Source organism: Lagopus leucura, unplaced genomic scaffold, assembly GCF_019238085.1.
Source record: "Lagopus leucura isolate 7727_CA_CO unplaced genomic scaffold, USGS_WTPT01 Super-Scaffold_73, whole genome shotgun sequence".
Lineage (NCBI taxonomy): Eukaryota > Metazoa > Chordata > Aves > Galliformes > Phasianidae > Lagopus > Lagopus leucura.
Window position 1 is genome coordinate 83908742 of NW_024962252.1, and position 22379 is coordinate 83931120.

General features: G+C 35.5%; 1 protein-coding gene across 1 annotated transcript in view; it reads left to right on the forward strand.

Moving 5' to 3' along the window:
- The window catches only part of SPATA17 (spermatogenesis associated 17), a 90566-nt gene that overhangs the window by 41431 nt on the left and 26756 nt on the right, over nucleotides 1-22379 (forward strand). Inside the window, exons 7-8 of the mRNA XM_042894239.1 lie at nucleotides 10344-10547; nucleotides 16485-16636. Of these exons, the coding sequence (XP_042750173.1) occupies nucleotides 10344-10547; nucleotides 16485-16636 (356 nt within the window). The remainder of the gene's footprint in view (nucleotides 1-10343; nucleotides 10548-16484; nucleotides 16637-22379) is intronic.

Sequence of the window (22379 nt, forward strand, 5' to 3'; positions counted from 1 at the left end):
CTGATCCTGAGTGAGAGTAAGCATGTCAACTGCTGCTAGCACTACTGTAGCTACCCCCTTACACTTTAGTTTTAGGAGGCAACTGTACTGGGTGAAGTAAGTGAAAATTTAGTGCTCTTGTCTTCAACATTCCTCTACTTTTGAGCAGATAAATTTATCTGGTTAACATTTTCAAAGAATTCATATACTACACTTAAATTTTTTAAGAAAAAGTGATCTGAAGCTAGTCCAGGAAGCAAAACTTCCTCACAATATACTGTCTACAAAATCTTGGGGGCTTAGCCACGTAATTGTAAAACTTGTTTTCATATTATTGACAATGTGGTGTTATACATGGCCTCACTTTGTCTTCTCATTGCCCTGGCTTGTGGACTCAATCTCAGCCCGGCTTCCAAAACTGAACTTCATGCTCTTTTATAAGTCCTGCTGAGATTAGATAAATTAATATTTGTCCTCTTTTCACTGGGATCTTCAATCTGAATGTGTTTACTCCTGAGACCTTGGGGAAAAAAAATGAATTGTGCAGTTCTGTATCTATGCCTACTCAGACTCTTGACTTACAAACATCAAAATCATAGAGTCATAGAATGGTTTGTGTTGGAAGGGACTTTTAAGACCATCTAGTTCCAACTCTCTGCTATAGGCAGGGACACTTCCCTGTATACCAGGTTGCTCACAACCCCATCTAGCCTGACCTTGATTGCTTCCAGAGAGGGGGCATCCACAGCCTCTGGTCAAACTGTTCAGTGTCTCATCACCTTCACAGTAAAGAATTTCTTCCTAATATCTACTCTAAAATCTTCTAGTCTGGGATCTTCTTTCTCTTGGGCCCTGATTAATTTGAGGTCCTAACTGAATCAAACTGAAGGCTCTTGTGGCCCACAGTGCTGTCTCTGACAGTGACCAACAGAATGTGCTTATGGAAAAGTAAAAAAATGGGGCATGGGGCAATATAATGATAAGCCAAGAATACTCTTGCAGTTTCCTTCAATCTGTATTTAAAAGACTTGTAGTCTTTCAATTGTAATTGTAATTCAGTTTCACGTGTAGGCTTTCAATTTTTGGATTATTAAAGTGTTCAGGTTTTGCCTCAGTATTCCTCCAGTTCCCGCCTCTCTTAAATAATAAGAGAAGAAATAGCTTGAACAGAAAGAATGTAAGCCCACAACATTAACTAGACCTTGTATTGTGCTTGCTTTGAAGACCAAATTGACTCATTCTCTCTGCGATATTGTTTTGCAGCATGCTAATTTCACAGCATAGACTTTTGTTGTTAAGCAGTTAAAAAAACTATGAAATTTCATTTATTAACTATCAAGAACAGGATAAAGGTATAAAATGAAACTGTCTCTGGACACCTGGCAGTTTTGTTCTTGTTCTTATAATCCTTATCCTAAGATAAGGATTCAGATATAGCACTGCCCTTTGATCTTCAGATGCACAGTTTAAGAGACAAGGCTGCAAGTTTGGTCATTTTAGCTTAGTCCTGAGTGAGCAGTCAACATCAAAAAATTATTATTCATAATTTGTTACTACTGGCAGTGTCTGTTCAGGAAAGGCCAAGGACTGAGCTAGCATGAAGAATGAATTAGCTCTTACCTTTTACATTTTATTTCTTTTCTCTTTACCGTTGTAATTTTATTATCCTGCCTCTAAAATTCAGAGATTCAGAGAATGAAATTACCATTAATTATAAGCACTAATACATCCTGAAGATAAAATAAATGTTTATTTATTTTTTAACGTAGGTGCCCCAATCACTGAACATCTTCACCTATCCATGTATGATTAATATCCACTTATTGCTCCTCTGCCAAGAAGTCAGATGCTTCTTACTACTTTTGAAAGCTTATACCATAAAAAAAATCCCATTTAAATTAAAGAGGAAGAAGTGAGATTTCCTAGCTCTCAGACTGACTTGCAGCTACATTTTAATAGCATTACTCTATAAAACACTTTATGGTACAGTGTTCTGTTATTATAAGATATTATTTCTATAAGATTCTCAATTTACAAAAAACTCTTCTTATAGTATTTGTGACAAGTATGTTTGATCAGAAAGCCTTCTTCACATATTCACTTATTTGGGAAGCCAGATATTTCTCTTTATTCACAGATATTCAGTAAAGGAAAGTAATTCAAGGGAAACTATACTCACCTACAATCTCACTTTGCTTGGAAAGAATCTCAGTTAATGCTGTTTAATGTTTCTGTCAAAGGACAAAGTAGGGTAAACTAGAAGTGGCCAGCAATCAGGCTGTTTGTGGTTCTGGAAGACTGTACCTGAACAAAGACATATATTCATCTAAAGGGTTAATTCTGCTGATTCTGAACTCCAAAAATGAAGTTGGAATTATTTCTGCAGACAATAAAAAATGTTTAGTTTGCTTAGAATTTGAGCACAGCTCTTGCTCTTTTGGATTACTCATCCATGGACTCAGGACCATAGTTTTGCTTCTCAACACAGTGGTGATGTAAAAAGAGGAAAAGGGCTGGAAGCCAAAGGGTATCTCCAGGATTTCCCCTGTATTCACTCTACACAGCCGTTTAGTGGCAGTTTACAACCCAACTTCTGTGTTTTTTTCATTTTTGCTTATATCCCTTTCAATCAACCTTTTCTCCCAGAAGTGGTGATCATCTCACTAGAGAGGGGAAGTATGTCTTTTTCAAGTGTTTCCAAAAGAATTTCTCTGTTTCTCATGCTCCCTAAAAAGAGACATTTTCATTATATTCCTAAAGGTGGAAGGGTGAACTTATAATTGGGAAAAATAATTCATTTTAACCATGTTGCACAACAGTACTGCACACTAATTTTCTAGAGGCTGCTTCTTATAAAATCATTGTAGTTTGATACCTTCCGTTTAATGCCAGCAAGAACATTTGTCTGTTATTTTCTGTCCAAAGAAGTGAGATAGATTTTACACTAACTAATCATCTGTTGCTAGGAGGATCTTACAATAAGATGTGAAGATGGAGGTTTTTGGGGATTGATCCTATGGCAAGTCCTGCAAGTCAGTTTAAAGATTTGTCCATATAGAGACATCTTTTTCAGAATCTGAATTGCATAGCCTGTGTTTCTATGGTTTTTCTAGACAACAAAATTCTTCCTCTACTCCTGTGGATTAATGGCAGAGTTTAAAGGACAAGCTGTGTGATCTATCAAAAGTGTACATGCTGAGATCTTAGAAAAAACATCACCACGCTTTGTGTTTTATTCTCAGTTGAGATGGCAAAAGGGTGGAATTGCTGCAGGGTCAGAAAACTCAGGGAGTTCCATACTGAATGTGGGCTTTGTGTATGATGTGCTACATGCTTTTGAGAAAGAATCTATATTGCAGAGAAATTAAAACATAGTACATTGTGAACTAAGTCACTCACACATGGAGCCACATTCACACATACTTGCATGGAGTGGAGCTCCACTGATGTTTCTGAAGTAGTTATTGGGGTAAATTTGCCTGATACATAGTAGCCCAGCTGGTGTTTATACAAGTTTGATGTGATGTGTGATGTTACTGAGGTAATTTTTGAAATTATGATATAAGAAATACATGCTGAATTAGAGATGAGTGCATGAGAAGAGGGAAGGTCAGGAATGGCATGGGAGAAGTCATGAAGATAAAATGCTGTGCATTTCTCAACAGCAAACCTTCTTGTTGATTAAGAAGTAGCACTGATGGTATCCTTGCTTTAATGAGACTTCAAGATGAGTGATGCACCAATTCTTTTGTTTTTCAGCTCTTAGGCAAGTTAATAGTATAGAAGTAAAGTTATTTCATTAACTTGCTCAGTTTACTAAATATTCAATACTTATATTTAGTATATAATATATACTGTTAATCTGGGAAGTCTGTCCATCCTGCAGTGGGCATCAGGAGAACTGTATATCTTTCCTGGTATTGTTTTTGCCTTTATTTTGCATGTTTTATTTGTTTTTATTTTTTCTATTTCAACTGTCTTTTAAGAAAATCCTGTGGGGTTTTTGTTTGTTTGTTTGTTTGTTTGTTATTACATCACGCTTTTCTACCTATGCTAATCTAAGTACTGTGGCTTGGTTCCCTCTTTATTCTTTCCTATATATGATACAATGAACATTCATTAAATCTTCACTTAATACTTTACTGGTGTCATTGAGGACTGCTTCCTTAAACTCTCTGAGTTTTTAGCTATTGTCTAATCCTATAGGTTTAATACAACAAATTGCATAATAAATCTGTCAGAATATATATCAGTGAGAGAACATTCACATGTAAGTGCAATGCAACAGACACAGGGAACAGTGAAAAACAATTAAATGTTACATGATTTTGTTCTGTATTTTTTGGTGAAGTGAATGAAGTCTCTAGCATTTTTTTCTTAAGCAAAATAAATTTACACGCGGTTTCCATGGCTCTCTGTTAAGAGTTTGTTCTCCAGTCTTCTGATACATTGTAAATGGTGTACTTACAAGGATTTCTCTTTACTCAGTGAGAAAAGCAGTGATTTTCAAGTTGATTTTTATTTTTAACAAAGGTAACTTTTTCCATTATCAAAATGAGAGCAGATGAAATTTTAATTTTAAAGACATGAATAGTATCACACATTTAAATAAGTGTTTTAGGGTTCTGGAAAACTTCTCAAGAGTGTAAATAATGTTAGCTTACAATATATTCCTGGGCAGAGAGGAAACACACACTGTGTTTTCACATGCAGTTGATAGAATGTGCAACCACCTTCAGGGATTATTCTTCAGACTAATCTCTTAAATTCCCATTTTCACAGGGTGTTTGTAGAAGCAGGCTTATTTCAGAGGTTCCTAGAATTCATATATGATCCCATGCTCACAATAGCTCTTAAAGAAGAAATGATAACTGTAATGGAATTTTCCATTCCTATTTTTAAAATAAAGTCATTAATCAAGCTAAAACCTATTTTCTGCTTGTTTTGAAATCAGTTATAAGTCAAATTAGAAGTCAATAACAAAACTTTGAACGTTCTGTCACTATTCTATGTCTTATAATAAGTGTTGTTTCCCATGCCATCACTCACTCATTCACATCATTATTCCTGATCTGGTCAAGTCATGAACAGCCTGCACAAGAAAGAGATCTGATGAAATAAGCCTCAGTCAGAGAGTTAAACAGTGAATGACAGATTTTTGGATTCCTCAGCATTTGCTGTGCTGCTATGTTTTGGATATTGTGTCATATTGATCCATGCATTAAGCTAAGATTTTGTTCCTCTTTTGTCATTTTGTGTAAATACCCAAGCAGTTACCTGCTTGGAGACTCAAAAAACATTCTGATTTCCTGCAATTGAGCTTAGTGTCTCTGCAGGGTTCGTGGTTGATTTTATGATCTGTGAGCAGGGTACCAGGCTTGAATGTTACATTGACACCTCTTTGTATAGTCTGTAAAATTGCAGCCTAGTTTACTCCTAACAGTGCATTTAAAACATGATTGCATTATTGTTTTGATGTCAAACAAACATTTTGCAGATGAAAAGGACTGAACCAAGCTTTAAAATCTGAAGGCAGAATAACAATAATTAATGCTTCTATTACTCTGTTTAAACAGTATTTATATTAAGCAGAAGACAGGTAATTAATCCCACTTGAAAGAATATATACTCCTCATCACTCATTTATGAATTCTTCTGTCTTTGAATAAAAGTGCTATCTCAAAGTTAAAATACCTTGACTACAATCACAAGCAAGGTCCTCTAATTCTTTTAGAAGCAATTTCTTATATTTTTATTATTTGTTATTTTTTTAAATTAAAGTTTACAGGATCAGACCTAAAAAGTAGCATTATCTGGTTGAGCACTGAACTGTCATTTATACAATTGGGTGACGGTTTTTCTATTGTCAGCCATTACAAGAAAATTTTATTTTGAATTCAAATGGTGAACCAGGCTGTGATATTTTTCCAGTATATCAATAAAATTCACAATATATTTATTGATTATTCATAAAAATATATGTTCATATTAGTTAAAAGTAACAGATTATTCCTGTTAAGTGACTGTAATGTGTCTTAAATATTTTGTAGTTTCAAATTTGATTTAGTGGACATCATTTCATTGTACTTGTTGCTAGATTATTGTTATACAGAATTTTAATAGATGAATATTAACCCAATAAATGTCACATTACAGGTATCCTGTTTTCATAATGCATGGAATGTTTTGACAGGCTGTAATAAGCTACGTATTTGGACTTTTTAAATTTATTTTTTCTTGCAGATGTGGCTGCAGCACAATTTAAACAAGGGTTTTTCTTGTGAATCATTAATGTTTTAAGGTATTTCTTTTACCTCCCAGAGAAACTATATCTGGGGATTAACAAGATTGTTCACTGGAATTCATGTGGAAGCATAACTGCAGTAGCTGAGAAACGATCATGTTTCCTTTTAGTTCTCAGCAAGAGTAATTGAATGTTGAATATCTTACTAAACGCTGGACTGTGACAGTGTGTTAACACTCCGACTATCTCCTAACAGCAGGGCAATTATTTGCTGAGTGGGATTTTTATAAATCCCCTGGCAGTAGTATGTCCTGATAATTATGATGAAGTGCACTGGTCAGTGTTGATTCAGCAATCCCTTCTCTAGCAAATATTTCATTCACAGCTCTCCTTCATGCTTTTACTTTTATGGCTTTTAGAGATCTCTTACCTCTTCTCTCAGCTTGCTTAGTTTTTTACAAATTACAGTGGAGAAAAAAAGGATTTTTGAGTTCAGTCCCTATCTTGCTGAAGTCTTTACTCCTTACATGCGTTTTGAAGAAGGATTTAAGACATTATTAAGAGAGCAGTGTTAGAAAGTAGAGCCTCATTCTTGGTCTTATTGCGACAATTTCTTGCAAAGACCACTTCCGTCTAAGGTATTGTTTTCAAAATTAATTGACTGTTAATAGAAGCATTTATATTCACTATATATTATTTTAGAATTTTGGAGTTGATATGAAAAGGAAATTAAAACTTATCTTTATTATAGTTCTGTTTAATTACAGCAAATTGTATTTTTAATGTGTGAGGATACAATTTCTATTGACTTCATACTTGCAGTTTCTCTTCAACTCATCCTGTTGATTTTTAATTTTGCATGCATGTAATAATTCACAAAGCAATCTACTAGGGCATTTCTTATTTGGAATAGTGGGTGTAGGTTTAATTACTTAAAGTCAAGGAATAAGATATGTTTTAATTCATAAGTAAAATTGCAACATGATTGTTCCCATTTTATTATACCACTCATGATCACTGATCTTTTCTGAGGAAATATCTAACATAATCAACACTGTTGTGTCTTTTCCTTTCTACTTGTGCCTTCTCTTTTTCTCCACTTTCCTCCTCACACTTTGTTTCTTTTGCTGCATAGTTTTATTTTCAAGGCAAGCTTCTAAATAATTTATTTGTTAAATTCTGGGAAAAGATATCAATTACATTTTTCTCTGTTTCTGGAAATAAAAAGGAGATAGAGACAAAAAAAAAAAAAAAAAAAAAAAAAAAAAAAGCCATTCTGCAGCATACATTAAGTTTACAATTAGAGGTGGAAGTGATACAGAATATTTTAAAAACATACACATTAAATTTTTTTTTTCTTATTTATTTATTTATTTATTTATTTTTAGTATGCCATCATTAATTACAAATGTAAGAAAATATTTGGGAGAAACTAGATGATAGAGTGTTAGAAATGCAAAATCATTCAAAATATTAATGTAACGCTAAGGATGACTGGGTAACAAATGGTACATTTGCCAGTATGCTTGACCTGACACAATTAATATTCCAGGTCATGCTTGGGTTTCCATGATGGAAGGTCTGAGGCCGAAAATTCTAGGGGAAAAATATATCTATTCTATAACTCATTTCTCTCCTTCCTTTTTCTTTTTTTCTTTTTTCTTTTTTCTTTTTTTTTTTTTTTTCTCCTCTGACGGGTGAGAACCATAGTCTTATAAAAATAAATAAAAAAATAAATCTGTGCTTTCACACCTCATTTGCCATATTCACCACTGGGCCACCATTCAGCAGAAGAGGCTGATGCAAGGAGGTCAGCAAGAAGCTATTAGCAGAGTCGCCTCCTGAGATTACCTTGGTCTTATTGAGTTGGAAGTTAGCATGACAGTACTGCAAATAACTCAGCTGCAGGTTTTTTAAAAGTAGCATAGATTTCCCCATAGTGTTTGTCACTTTGGAAAATTGTTCCTGGAAATGAAGTCCCAGAAATCAGGCTTTGACAGAGGACTTTCTGAGTTGTGAAGAACATGAGTACAGAAAAATGTCATACTCCCTACAGAAGAGATACTTTCTGTAACCTATCATAATATTTGGGAGGGTGAAATATAATCTTGTGAACTAAAGGTGGAGAAAATATTGAAATCAAAGTATGAATTAGTATTTCATGATTTTTTTTATATTAAAAGAGCGGTCCTAACTACGGTAGTTTTGTAGTAGAGAGGATATTATATTAAAGCAGGGAAACGATGAAGTTAAAGCTTTTAACTTATAGTAATTGTTTCAAGAAGATTTGAAAATCTATTAAATGCCAAGGGCTTTGATCATTCAGATTCTTACATTTCTGCATACTGCCATCTCTCCGCAGAGGGTAGAGTGAATAAGGCATTCATCAGTACACAGCACATACACAATGAATTGCAAAAATGACTCTGATTTGCAGAGATATTTTAAAATTAATGGAAGCAATTTTAGCAGAGATTGATCTGAACTGGAAAATAGAATCAAACTCATCCCCTACCAAACTTTCCTAATTTTAAATCTAGGCTTAAAACCTACCCACAAACCTTGGGGACTTTAGAGTAAATTAGTATTAATTTTATCTATCCAGATACGAACTCTACTGATTGCTCTGCTATCTGTCTGTTTGAATACTTGAACACATATAATTAAAATGTAAAGTAATTAACAGGATTGCTTGAAAAATCATTAGTTAAAATGCACTTCATAATTAATTTCGACCCAGATCTTAAGTAGAGTTTCAACAGTAGAAGGCGCAACTTGTGTCTTGTAAAGTGTCCAGCTGGCTTCACAAATGTGCCTCACTAAAAATCCAAATCTGTTTTCATATTTGTTATACCATTTGTATTTTTAACCTGATAATATGTGAAAACAGAGCAATGAAACATTACTCTTACTTACGGCAACTTTTCAGCAATAGTAATCCAAATGACACTGAATCACTGGAATCAGCGGGTTCCAAAACCTATTATGGCTAATTTGGGTGTCATTAAAAGTGCTAAAAGTCAATCCAATTTGTGCACCTTGAGACAGCTGCATTTCACTGTTTGAACACTGTATGAAATACGCATTACTGCCAAACGTTTGAACAAAGAAATGTCAAGAACATGCATAGTATCACAATATAGATTACAAAATGCAGTTTCAGAAGATGATTAAACTCATATGGCTATTAATACCTCTCTAAATATGAACTATAGAAGCAGTGCCATTTCTTACAGCCCAGAATAGCACATGGACTTTTATTTTGCAGTCACTCATAATCACACAGACTAATCCTGCTTGCCAGGTATTTGAAGCATGGATCTCTGTAATTTAGTTTGATATGCTGATGAGCTGAAGGAACAACCAGTAGTTGTTTGGAATGAGTATGTTTCTGCCACTAATTCATGTCCTTTTTACCATCACACAGTTACACTGATAATATAACAATATAGTTTACACAAAGAAGAGAATGTATAACATGGACAAAAATATATTGTCGGGTCCAGAACACTTACAGAATTTGAGCTTATGGCCCTTAGAATTTGCTAAAAATATTTTGAATAAGCTACCATCTTTGTTTTTGTACATTAAGTAAGGTTGAAATGAGCCTTATTTAACTTTTTTGAGACAAGAAATTGTGATTTCCCAGTAGGATATGCTAATGAAAAATGCAGTAGAGCTAATTGGGGATTGTCCTTTTAGCTCAAAGATGTTTGCACGTTAGGAGGAGGTTGGAGAAAAGCAAGGTCAGGAACATATACTTTCTTACTTATCTTTCCCTGCATCTCTAAAATGATGTCTTTCTTATTCTGTTTATTCAGTACTTCTTAGCAAATAAATACAATAAAAGAAGAACAAACAAACAAACAAAAAAAACCAACTAAGCTTTAAAACTACCTTAAGAGCATTAGGAACATTGCAAGTATTCTATTGTACATAGGGTACAATTTCAGGTACATGAACATCATCTGCGTAATTCTTGCTTGCTTCCATAAAATGAAAGTTACATGCATTGAAAGAGCTGAAACACAGATAATACATTATGTTATCCTATTTAAACATTTTGTTGAAGTGAACTGTAAGTTAGTTGAAGTCAAAAGTAACCTCATCTTCTGTTCAGATTGCAGGCATATACAATTCACCATTCAGAAAATCCCCAGATCCGATGGAACTACTGCTCCGGCAGTCGAAGCCATTGAGCCACAAGCAGCAGCGAGTGAAGAGTCCCTTCACATATGATCTCTATGACTGGCCAACTTGTAAAAGACCTCCAACTTTCCCCACAGGAGAGGCCCTGCCACCCATTGGCAGACAGAAACCTCAGGTAACATTTTTCAGTATCAAATCTGTCTTAAAGAAAAGTACATGTTATGTAAAAACAAGGAAATGTGATTCTCTAGTCTTTGCTTTGGAGAAAAATGTCATTTCTGAGAGTCAAAGAGATCTGATATAACTGAGTATCATCTTGATTCATCAGATGTAAAATTTTTAGATTCCAAACAGTTATGGTAAATTAAGGATAATAGGACAAATTTGCAGTTGAAATAACTGCTAACTTTTTTTGACATTATTTTCCATGTGGAGGCTAAAAGTTACTCTCTCAGTATGGAGTAGTTCCTGCTCTTTTGTGTCCACTAGCTGTGTGTCACCTTTAATTACGAAAGTTTCTACACATTGTTCTGCATCAGTCATCATGTTGCTCTGCTCCCTTCCTTAACTGTCATGGTCTCAATTTCATTTTCTGTTCGTGTCAACATGTGTCGCAGATTTTTCTTTTTTCCCTCTCCTTTAAGTAATGGAGATCTCCAAGATAATGCATCAGAGTAAACGTATAATGGCAAAATGGCAAAACAGTTTTTACAACCTTAGCTAAACCTGCTGGAAATATGTCCAATATACACAGTAGATAGACCTTTGAGACCTTTATGTGCTTCACTTGATGACAAGTGGATATTTTTTCAAACATACAGCTTTTGCCAATACATGCCTGATACAGTTACTTTTGAGACAGTGGATTTTGTCCTCCATTCTGAAGAATGTTTCAGTTTGCCCAGTCAGCTGACTTTCTTTTTTATGTGTCTCACACATAAACTTTATTGCCAACTTCATTTTGAAGGACTGTAATATCTTCAGAACATCTCGTGCATGTTTTGGATGATAGAATCCAAGTTGGAACAGACTCACAAGGACTACTGAGTCCATCTCGTGGCTCCACACAGCACCACCTGAAATCCAAACCCTGTGTCTGAGAATGCTATCCAGCACTCCTTAAACTCCAGAACTGGGGCTGTGCCCACTATCCTGGGCAGCCTGTTACATGCGCACTGCCCTCTGGGGCAGAGTCCTGCCCCTGTCTGGGGCTGCCATTCCTCTGACACAGCTTCATGCTGTTCCCTCAGGCCTTGTCTCTGTCACAGCAGATCTCAGCTCTGTCCCTCTGCTCCCTGTGAGGAGCTGCAGCTGCCATGAGGCCTCCCCTCAGCTCCTCTGCTCTGAGATGAACAAACCTCACATATCTTGCACTCTGGATTCTTCACCATCTTCATAGCCCCCCTTTGGATCCTCTCTAATAGTTTTATGTCTTTCTTGTATCATGGCACTCAGGCCTGCACCTAGTGATAGAGGTGAGGCTGCACAATGCAAAGCAGAGCAGGACAATCCTTCCCCTCACCTGACAGCAGTGCTGGATCTGGAGCACCCTAGGAGTACAGTTGGCCCTTTGGACTTCAGTTCTCACTGCTGGCTCAGGTTCAACTTGCTGTCAACCAGAATCCTCAGCTATCCTTCTGTGGGATTACTTTCCAGCCTTTTATCCCCAAGTCTATACACATATGTAAATCTGCCCCATCCCAGGTGTAGAATCTGGCACTTGCTTTATTCTGTTAGTGGTTGCCCAGCTCTCCAATTTGATCTCTTTGCACAACCTCTCTACCCTCAAGGAATTCAACAACTCCTCTCAGTTTAGTGTCATCCACAAACTTAGAATGAATTTAAGTTCTGCAACCAAGTAATTGATGAAAGCATTAAAAAGAACTGGCCCTAAAATGGAGTCTTCAGAACCTCATGTTTTTTTCAGAAGGACAATGATTCTAAATAAGACTTTATCAGTAACTTTCACTGAAGCTATCATTTAGTGGAAGAAATTAAGTAACAGCAATGAGCAATTATCAATATATAATACACCTTCGTTGATATTTAACTCCTCTGAACTGATATGGCTATTTCCAAATACAGTCTTAAGTTTGAGCTACTGCTAGGTTCAAGCTTAGTTTAGACATGCCATCTGTCACAATTTACATGTGGTATATTGGTTGAATTTGCCATGATCGCACAGGCCAACACACACTCAAGAGGTTTTTCTCACCTTTGTATCACATCTGACTTGTCCATAAGAGGACAAGTCAGTATCTGTGATGGGATGTGAAAGCAGAGGTAATTGGGTTAGAGCACAAGGAACAGATGCAGATCTGCCAGAAATAGAGGTGAGTCCCACAGAGGTCCGCACTGCTTGTAATAATAAGGATCAACTTCGAATAAATTCTCCACCTTTGTTCTTCCCTCCATTCATCCCCACACTTTAGCTGTTTAAGCTTCTTTGTATAATGAGCTCATTGACTCACGTTAGACCCAAGTCAAAGCGTGACCCAACTGTTAGTGATCAGGGAGTTTGAAATTGACTGTGTATTGAAAACCAGATATATATGACATTACAGCCTTATCTTCTGGGACCAAAGGGGCTATGACTATGACTATCCTGCTTGAGTGGGATGTGACTAAATGCATGGTCTCTCAGAGCAGAAAGAAAGATTTTGTGTGGGTAGTAATGACACGGGAGTCATACTTTTTAAATAGAGAGAAATCATAGTTTTTACATTGCTAAGTTGCTTTTGCAAAACCACTTTACTGTATGTATCTTACAAGCTTCAGTTTGGGTGTGGAATATTTTATAGATGTTTCTAAGTTCAGATGTGCACAGCAGTAGTGCACAGACAGCCTTCCAGAACAAACCAGAAGTCCTGTTTATTTTCTGCACCTCAAAGAGGGAATTTACTATATAATACTTTAATCCTTTCAGCACCCTGGGATGTACACTGTGGGGCAAATTTTCAAAGCACAGTGCGTGGATTTAGCTGTGCGACTCTTATTGATGTTAATGGGAGTCACACGGCTAAATCCCTGCACAACACTTTGACAATTTAGGGTTGTATTGTCTAAGGAAAGGACGCTGTTTTGAGCTGATGAAACAGCTGGAAATGAAAACCCATCAGAATGCATCATCCTGAAAGTTGTCCAGTGTTACAGTAAGGAATTTAATTACTAGCTATACTTGTGTCCTAGTTCTCTGTGATAACACCTTCTGGCACCGTGCTTCTTTTTCCTGTACATATGCATGTCACATCCAGGGTGAGCCACTTGTTACTCCACTGTTCTATGTCTAATGTCTAGCAATTGTGTTGCTGATAGGGTTGGATGTATTATATAAGAATTATATGTGCTTGAAAGAACAAAACTTAGATATCTACTAGCATTCTCTTGCAGTAATTGATATTTAGCATTTTATGTGTAAGCTCTCTGATAGTGTATTTTAGCATTTTAATGATGCTTGTATGTTAGTTAAAACATCTAACATTTTTGTTACTAAGTTAACTAGTAAGTTAACTAAGTTTACAGCTTGATGGAAGCTCAGATAATTCTAAAATTAGTCCAGTGCTCATTCAGAGGCATTTATAACAGAAAGCACGTTCCCATTTGTAGGGCACTTTTTTCCCTTTTTCCTTTTTTTCATGCTGGTGACTGTCCTGGCATGGAGACAATAAAGAACATAAGAGTTTGTGTAGATTTTATCACAAGTTTTTGACTTTATCATAAAGTAGTAGGAATGCCTATCTGCTGTAGACAAATCTGTAGCAATAATATTTATGCTATTCAGTAGAGATTCAAAAACATAACATACGGTGTAAGTGTTTTTCAGGGTGAAAATTGCTGGTTCCCTTTTGAAGCAGAATGGCTGAAATGCTTGTAGGCATTGCAGATGTGAAAATATTTTTAAGCAACATTTTTTTCACAGATTACAACAAATTTTGAAGTTCATCTTGTGAAATGGAATAGGCAAATGGATTTTTTAGGGGTCTTGTCATCTTAAATAATACATTAGTTGCTTATTGCTAAAAAAGTTTCTACAAATACGTGACTCAGAGAAATGGAAAAATTTAAAGGGAAAGATAAGAGTAAACTTAATATTTTGCAATATGCCTCTGTTTCATTAGAGATGACACAGCCTTATTGGAGGGACCTTTTGCATAGTTAAACTCTTTTTATCTTCCTTTCATTAGTATTTGCTGTTTTCTACTAATTTCATTTGAACTGTGAATTGAGAAAGAGTTAAAAGTTCTTAGAAACTGAAGAGAGGGAAAAAAGCTCCCTTGGACATCTGAATTGGACCTTACACTTGTAAAATATGAGTATTTATTTTATTATGAAGAAGAAATAGAATATTCTAAAAGAATACTTTCCAAAAGCAAATGTATCTGTTCTGATATTACTTGACAAAAGTTTCTTTCCTCTTTTCTCTGTATATTCAGCTCTGCAAACATCTTGAGACTGTTCATCATTTTAGTAACTATTTTAAACTTATTTTATATCTCAATCATTTCATTAAGAATTCAAAACTTGTTTTATATCTTGATCATTAGTTTATGCATTAGTAGAATATTGTTTACCAGTTTTAATGACCTTTTTTAGTATTGATTATTATCTTACAAGCAATAGCAATTTTCGTTCTGTTTTAAAAGACTGGTAGTCATGCTAAATGAACAACTTCTTTTTTTTTTTTTCTGGTAGAGACTTTAAGAAAATGAAATCAAGAGAACATCTGCAATAAGTTTAAGCAATATGCTTGCTTACTTACTAGGATCTTTAAAAAGATCTCCAAATCATGATGCTGTGTCTTTAAAGAGTAAAGTTCCAGTAAAAATCCATTAAGTACTTTCAAATATAGCAATCCTCCTGTCCAGCTGTGAAAAGTACTAGATGATACTTATTTGCCATTTGTGTTATTTACGGTCCATGACTTTTATGGTAACTGGTTCCTATTATTGGTTTCTATTAATGTAAAACATAAGTGAACATAAATGAGGCGTGAATCATTTCTTTTTATTAGCCCCACAGTCTTCACTCAGTGCTGGCAGTAACTCCAGCTGTGACTTGTTAGTGATAACCTATTTAAAGAAGAATATCTTAAAGAATAAAGACTGTGATTAGGATTCTTTGTCTGCTCATAGTTTCTAAAGGTTTTGCTAGTTCCTGGCAGGATCAGCAATGGTGAAAATAAAATAAAAAATAGTTAGTAACACTTCTAAATCCAGAGATGCTACTAAATTGTTCTGAGCATAATATGGCACTAATTGTACTCTAGGTGAGTTCACAATGGTTAGTACTGAAAGGAATGCATGGTGTACGTCACTTTGACAGTGCAGGAAAGGACTTTCTCCTGCTGTTTATCTCTGCTGCTAAATGGTAGATGCTGGTATGATCACTTATTAAGCAATGTAACCTGAGGAAAAAAACTCTCTCTCTCTTGACTATGTGTGTGTGTATGTATGTGTATATATTATAGATGTATACACACACGTTTATGAAATAAGTTGGAGCTTTTAGGATTATTATTGTTTTTGAGACTAGTGAGATGAATGTGGAATTAGACTTAAAAAATTGACTATACAGTTACATTATGGTGGTCATTAGTTTGAATTGTATTAGAAGAATTATGTTTTAAGTCATGTATTAAGTTCCTTTCCACATAGCTTTGTAGTAAAAATTAAAAATAGCATGTTCTTTAAGGTGAAACGTGCTTTATCCTATGAAAAGGAAAAGACTTTCTGCTTAAGCAGAATCTAGATAAAACTAAAACTTGTATATCAGATTTTATTTCACCAGTATTTTTTCCAAGAAAAAAAATAAGCTCTCCTAATCAGTTCTAATGTATTATTTTAAAATAAAAAAATATTTATTAGAAGCTAAATAAATGTAGGCTGCACATTTCTCATTCTCTCTGTGGGGCTTTAAAGCATGTTATCAACCTTTGTGTTATCTGTAACTCTCTATCAAAATGAACTGCTTTAATTATTTTGGAAGAAAAGTCTTGCTACACTTCCCAGGCACTCTATGCCCTCTTTCATCAGTGATGTGTCACGAATAAAAGAAGGAAATAAAAGAACTATAGCCCCACAATAAAACACTCACATTATCCTGTACCTTTCAGGGGCCTTTCCGTGATACCGCTGAAGTATTGCGGCAACGCTACAAGCCTTTGGAACCAACACTGCGAGTGGCAGCACCAATCAGTTCACCACTAGAGAAGGCCAGAGAGGAAATGAGAAGGGAGGAATGGAGAAAATGTATACATGACAATGAGTAAGTTCTTTGGTTTTTTTCTTATATTGTTATGAGAATGTTTTCTTTGTTCTGTTGCTTTCGGAAACCTTTCATGCCTGACAAAATGAAATGTCGAACCTGACAGCTTACTAGCAAATATTCTCTGTACGTACTTCTAAATCTTTGTCCTTAGATTATAAACTCTTCAGGGCAGAGACCTTATCTTGTAATTGTGTGACATGTGCCTTCCATCTCTATGAATCAATAGAAGATCTTGCTGTAATAGTACTACGGAATGCAACAGATGGGAAATAAGCAAACAAATGCAAATTCCTTTTTGCCGTACATACTTTGCCAAGGAACACATACTGTTTCAGTCCTCATTCAGGAATTTTCTGGACTATGGGAAGAGAAATGTTGTTGCATGCCGATGAAACTTGCTTTCTCTTCAAGTAGACTATCAAAACTCACTTGGAAGGAAACGGAGCATATGTTGCACATGTTAAACATGATTTTCAAATACTGTAATAACTTTTGAAGCAGTTTGGCTTTCTGAGCCATAGCATTTGTAATAGAACCAGGGAAACCAGCTTGTTTTCCATACAATCCCAAATACAGACATCATCTATCCAAAAAGATTAAAGGTTATTGCTAAATTAGTTCCAGCTCCTTTCTTCTTGTGATGGAACACTTTTGTCCAATCATAATAAAACCTATTAATTCACCTGTTCTGACTTTATAGTTAACTAGAAACAAATGATGTTTTGTCAGCTTTTCTGTTGAATTCCTGCTCCTAGCAATCCTTTGATATTTGAATACCAGAATTCTGGACAGAAAGGAATTCGTTTTTCTTGTGAGCAGCCTATGATCCACTGATTCACTAGGATGTGATACTTTGCTCTCAGCTTCACATTGCACATGTTAGCTTAAGGACAGGAACTTTAGTATGCTAGAATCAAATGTATTTGCACTTTTTAATTTTGAGTGTTAAATGTTTTCTCATATTTTCCCTAATTGAATATTTTAATAGTGATATTAAAAGGAGATTGAGCTTAAGAAAGAAATCTCTGTGTTCTGTTTTATTTTTTCTGTTTGCCAACAAAAATAATTGTTTTCGTTCCTTTTGTACCAAACACAATAGGAAAAGTGTACCTCAGTTTTCTGTTCTTTCCTGTGTTTGTTGTTATTCAGAATGAGAAAAAGCAGCTTAATTTTCAAATCTCAGTTTAGATTTGAACTAAGTTTTTTAAAACTTATTTTTATTTTTAACTTATCTTACTGAAATCCAGAAAACACTGAGTAATGATTTTCTCTCAACTAAGATGTTCTTTTCATTGAGAAGATTTTGATTATGCATTCCAAATGAGGAGGAATTAAGTCCTTCACTTATGGGAATGAATACATTGTCTCCAGTCTAAGATTTACATAATGACTTTGTGTGGTCATTATGTGGCCAGTTTCAAGTCTTATCTTGAAATATTTATTTTTCTCATTCTTTTTGCTAAGTGAATCATTAAGACTTTAGACTTGTACAGTTCAAATCTGGACATGCCAACTTTGACAGATATAAATCGATCGGCAGTCTTTATTTACCTTACGGGTAAAGAAGCATTTAGTGTCATCCTGAATGCACAGAAGCAGTAATTCTCAGCTTCATGCACACTAAATGTATAGTGGATTATACATTTTCAGGCTGTGATTGTTCCGTTTGTGCTTCAGATTCAACCAACCATGCAAGGGTCACATCTGTAACCTTGAAAAGGTGATGACAGAGCTGCAGGTCATCATCAGGACTAACACTCACTAGTAATGCCGCAGCTGCTGTGTGGTATGGTGGTCTCCAGGGAGGAGTCAACAAAGGGTTACTCAGATTCTACAGTAATCTTTTTCTCAGCAGTGTCTATTATGAATTGACAAATTTCTTGTCTCTTTCTATGTAATTGTGTACTTTGGGACTGTGTTTCTTCCTGGTAGTCCTTCCTATGCTTATCATTCTTCTATTTTAGAAAATGAGAGAAAGAGCAGAGGAAGTGTGTGGCATTTGTGGGGAAAGTTTGTGTTTGCATGTAAGGAGAAACACAGTCCTTGATCTGTATTTTTCAAGAATGAATATTAGTGTTTTATAGGTTTTATATCAGACAATACAGAATTCCCACCATGTTTTGTTTAAAAAAAAAACAAAAACAAAAAACAAGCTCTGAAATCAGCTTATACATTTGTCTCTAAGTGTTCCAAGCTCTGAGAAACTTCTTGCTTCTGATAAATGCAGAAATAATTGAGAAAGCTATGGGAGAGGTTCAGGTAGGCAGCAGCAGTGCAAATGCAAAATAAATGAGTAAATTTTGTGAATGCTTATAGCAACTGCTGGATTTTACAATTTTGTACTGAAAGAGCAACTGGGCAATCTAACCTAATAAGGACGATTCCTTTTTCTTGCGTAATTGAAGCTGTTACTGCCTTATTGTGCTATTTTTCATACAAATGAAGTGATTTCCCCCTCCACTTGGATAGGAATGACAATTGGACTCCTTTGGGATGACCACTTAATAAACTGGTGTCTAGTTTGAGACATCAACTGCCGGATCCAGCATATTTAGATCACTGAGCATGAAAAGTTCTTTACTCAGTCATATGCAGCAGTACACAGGCCTAATTTTCCAGAGAACAAAAACGTAAATTATTTTCATTAATTTTGCCAAAAGCTGTCTCACATAATATGCCTCATGATCCAAAGTGTACTATTAAATATCTTTATGAAGTCCACATACAGTAGAATGAATTGCAGTGTGGCGATAGAATAAGGATAAGCCAGTGATAACCAAGGCTGGGGCTTCCTGATTTATTGTTGGCTGCTGGTGTGACATCAGGCAAGTCACCTCGCTGCTGGCTGGCTGTGCTCAGCGCTGTACTAGAGGCAGCCACGTCAATCCTGAACACATGGATTCACTTGTGTGCAGCAGAGTGCAATGTTTGCACATCGTGGCTCGCACTTGTTTTCAGCAAGGTGCTTTCTTTTAAAACCAGCATAGGTGCTTCCGTGCTACAATGATATGCTCAAAAGATGTACTTGAAGGCGTCTGTTTCAAAATGTGCACAGCAATAAAGGTAATATAAGAAAGCAAGTTGCTCTTGTTTGATAAAATTTTAAGATTCAAAAAAAATCTTCTCATTTGTATATTTTTAAGATCTTTTACTGTCTTTCTGACATAGCTGGAGTGAAAATGGCCACTATGTTTTATGTCATGCAGATATAACACGTTTGAAAACTTTGTTCAAATTATGCTTAGTTTTTCACATGCTTTGCAACTTCAGCAATCTGCATATTTTCCGGACTGCTATTGTATTATGATAAACAGGGATTATCATATATTTTCAGATAATGTTTTCTTAACAATTCAACTTCTATTTGTAACTCTTCCATTTATTTTAATTACTAGCACAGTGTGCAACATTTATTAATCAGCAGAGTCTTTTTAAGTTAAACTACTAAATTAGCTAACCCCATTAACACAGAATACTCCAAACAAGCAGTAATAGGAGAGGTAGTTACTGTGCAAATCGTATTATACATGCGGGTGCTCTAGGGCACAGTTAAGCATGATTACCCTCTTTTGATCCAGTATTCCTCTGCTTCTTCCAGCTAATTTCCACTGGAAATTTACAAAGTAGCGCCTTCATTTTTCCATCTTAATTTTTCTAATGAAGTTCTAGTACTTTATAACACTGGGGATGCAGATTAATAAGTCTGTATAATTAAGAAGTTTTGGAATTTGCTACAGAAGAGATCTCTTTTTCTTCCTACAGGAACTAGACAGTCCTTTTCTTCGTCACTTCATCACGTATGGTATTGCAGACACGGGTTAAATAAAGAAAGAGACAAAAGACTCTTAGATTTTCTCCTGTTAGGATAAAAATGGCAGATAGTTTATTGAAAAATTATCCATATGTATGTAGCACATAACTACAGACAAGATTTGTAAGAATGCATCCAAAATAGGCTTGTCTTGCAAAAATACTGTGCTGATCTTAGATGCACTAAGTAAAATATGCTGCATAAAGAACTTTGATTTTTAATGCACACTCATTATGAACTACGTAATGGCAGCTCCACTGCCATTGTTTTGCTGTGGAAAACCATTGTTTTTTGCTTTGTACACCAAATGTAAAGATGAAGAGTGTTGGCTTCAGGTAGAAGCTGAATCTGAAAGCTTGAAATTCATTACATGTTTCATTTAAAAAAACAAACAAAAGAGGTGTAGGGGTGGGGAGGGTTTGTTTGGAGCTAATTGTTCATGGCCATTACAGTCAGAGGAAGCTTCTTTTCATTTGAGTTAGGTCAAGGCAACATGAGGCAGCTTCTCTGAGCAGCCTGTTCCAAGTTCTCAAGTTCTCCAAGTGAAGATTTTGTCCCTAATTTCTGATCCACACCTACCCTCTAGTTTAAAACTGCTACTTCTTGTCCTGTGACAGCATTCTTTGACAAATCCTCCCTCTTGTTTGCACTGCTGCGCAGAAAGCTTTCTCTCTTGGATTGCCATAGGCAGTAGAGTCCGTATCTGCTGCTGCTTCTCTCAACTTGGTCAGACTAACTGGACAGCCTTCAATATGTAAGAGCCCTCTTATCTTTCCTGTCAAAATAGAGACATTGGAAGAGGAGACAGAGTGGACAGAGGAAATAATAGGTGAAGAGATGCAGGAAGAAAGAGAATTAGGGAGCAAAATATATGGAAAAAAAGAATTAGAAAGATTAAATTAGTGGCAGCCTAGTGATACAGAATAGAATGAATGAAGAGACGGAAAATGCAAGTTTTATTAACAGATACTTAAGCTATCTTTTGAAATGTAAATATATCTCAGTAACTACTGTCAAGTCTAGGACTATCTACTCTTTGAAGGCTTCTATGTCTTCTATGTCTTTTTTCTTGCTAATTCAGTCCAACAGATTGTGGTCCTGGAAAATTTGTAACTGGCCTTTGGTACCACTGACAGTGCCAGCTGTGGTCCTGGTCCTCTCCCAGTTTTTGTTTATATAATACTGCTATTTGTAAAACCTGAGTAGTTTCTCCTTTTGGTTCCCCTTTTTTCACCCTGTCTTGACTGTATTTATTGGTACATCTCATTTAAGCTTTTGCAATGGACAAAATGAGATCATTTTTCCTTTTTTTATTTACTTCTTTGGAGAAAACTCACCTCTTGTTAAATCATGAAGTTTTAGAAAGACTCAGCTTATGCTGACTATGCCTTGTGGCATAATATGAAATCAACGTGAAATTGAATTGTTCTTTCATCCTGCTACTTCTGTTTCTGTCATTTTTACCCTTCAAGAACTTCTGAATTTGCACTGAAGTAACAAGAGCTGAAATCCAGATATGAGAATCCTACTCGAGTGAACTTTTTATGGTATAAACTACTGTGGTCTTAACTTGGGCAGGTCATAGTGTTATTATACCACTGTCTGGATTTAATTTTCTTCTCCTTCCATCGCTCTCTTCTATCACATTCAAAGCACAAATTTGGGGAATAGCTGTGTTAGGTGTATATGTAGAGCTGTAGATCAGAATGCCATTACTGAATTTTATGACAGAGCTATTGCTATTTTACTATTATTATTGGTTGCAGGGCTATAATGACTTCCATATGACTCATTAATTTGGTTATCTACTAAACACACATACAAAAATGTTTTAATGTTATTTTATTTACTTATTCACATAGAATGATTTTTGCTTGATTTAAGCAGGCACTGAATTTGCAAACATCTTTTCTTGTAGCTAGATCCTTG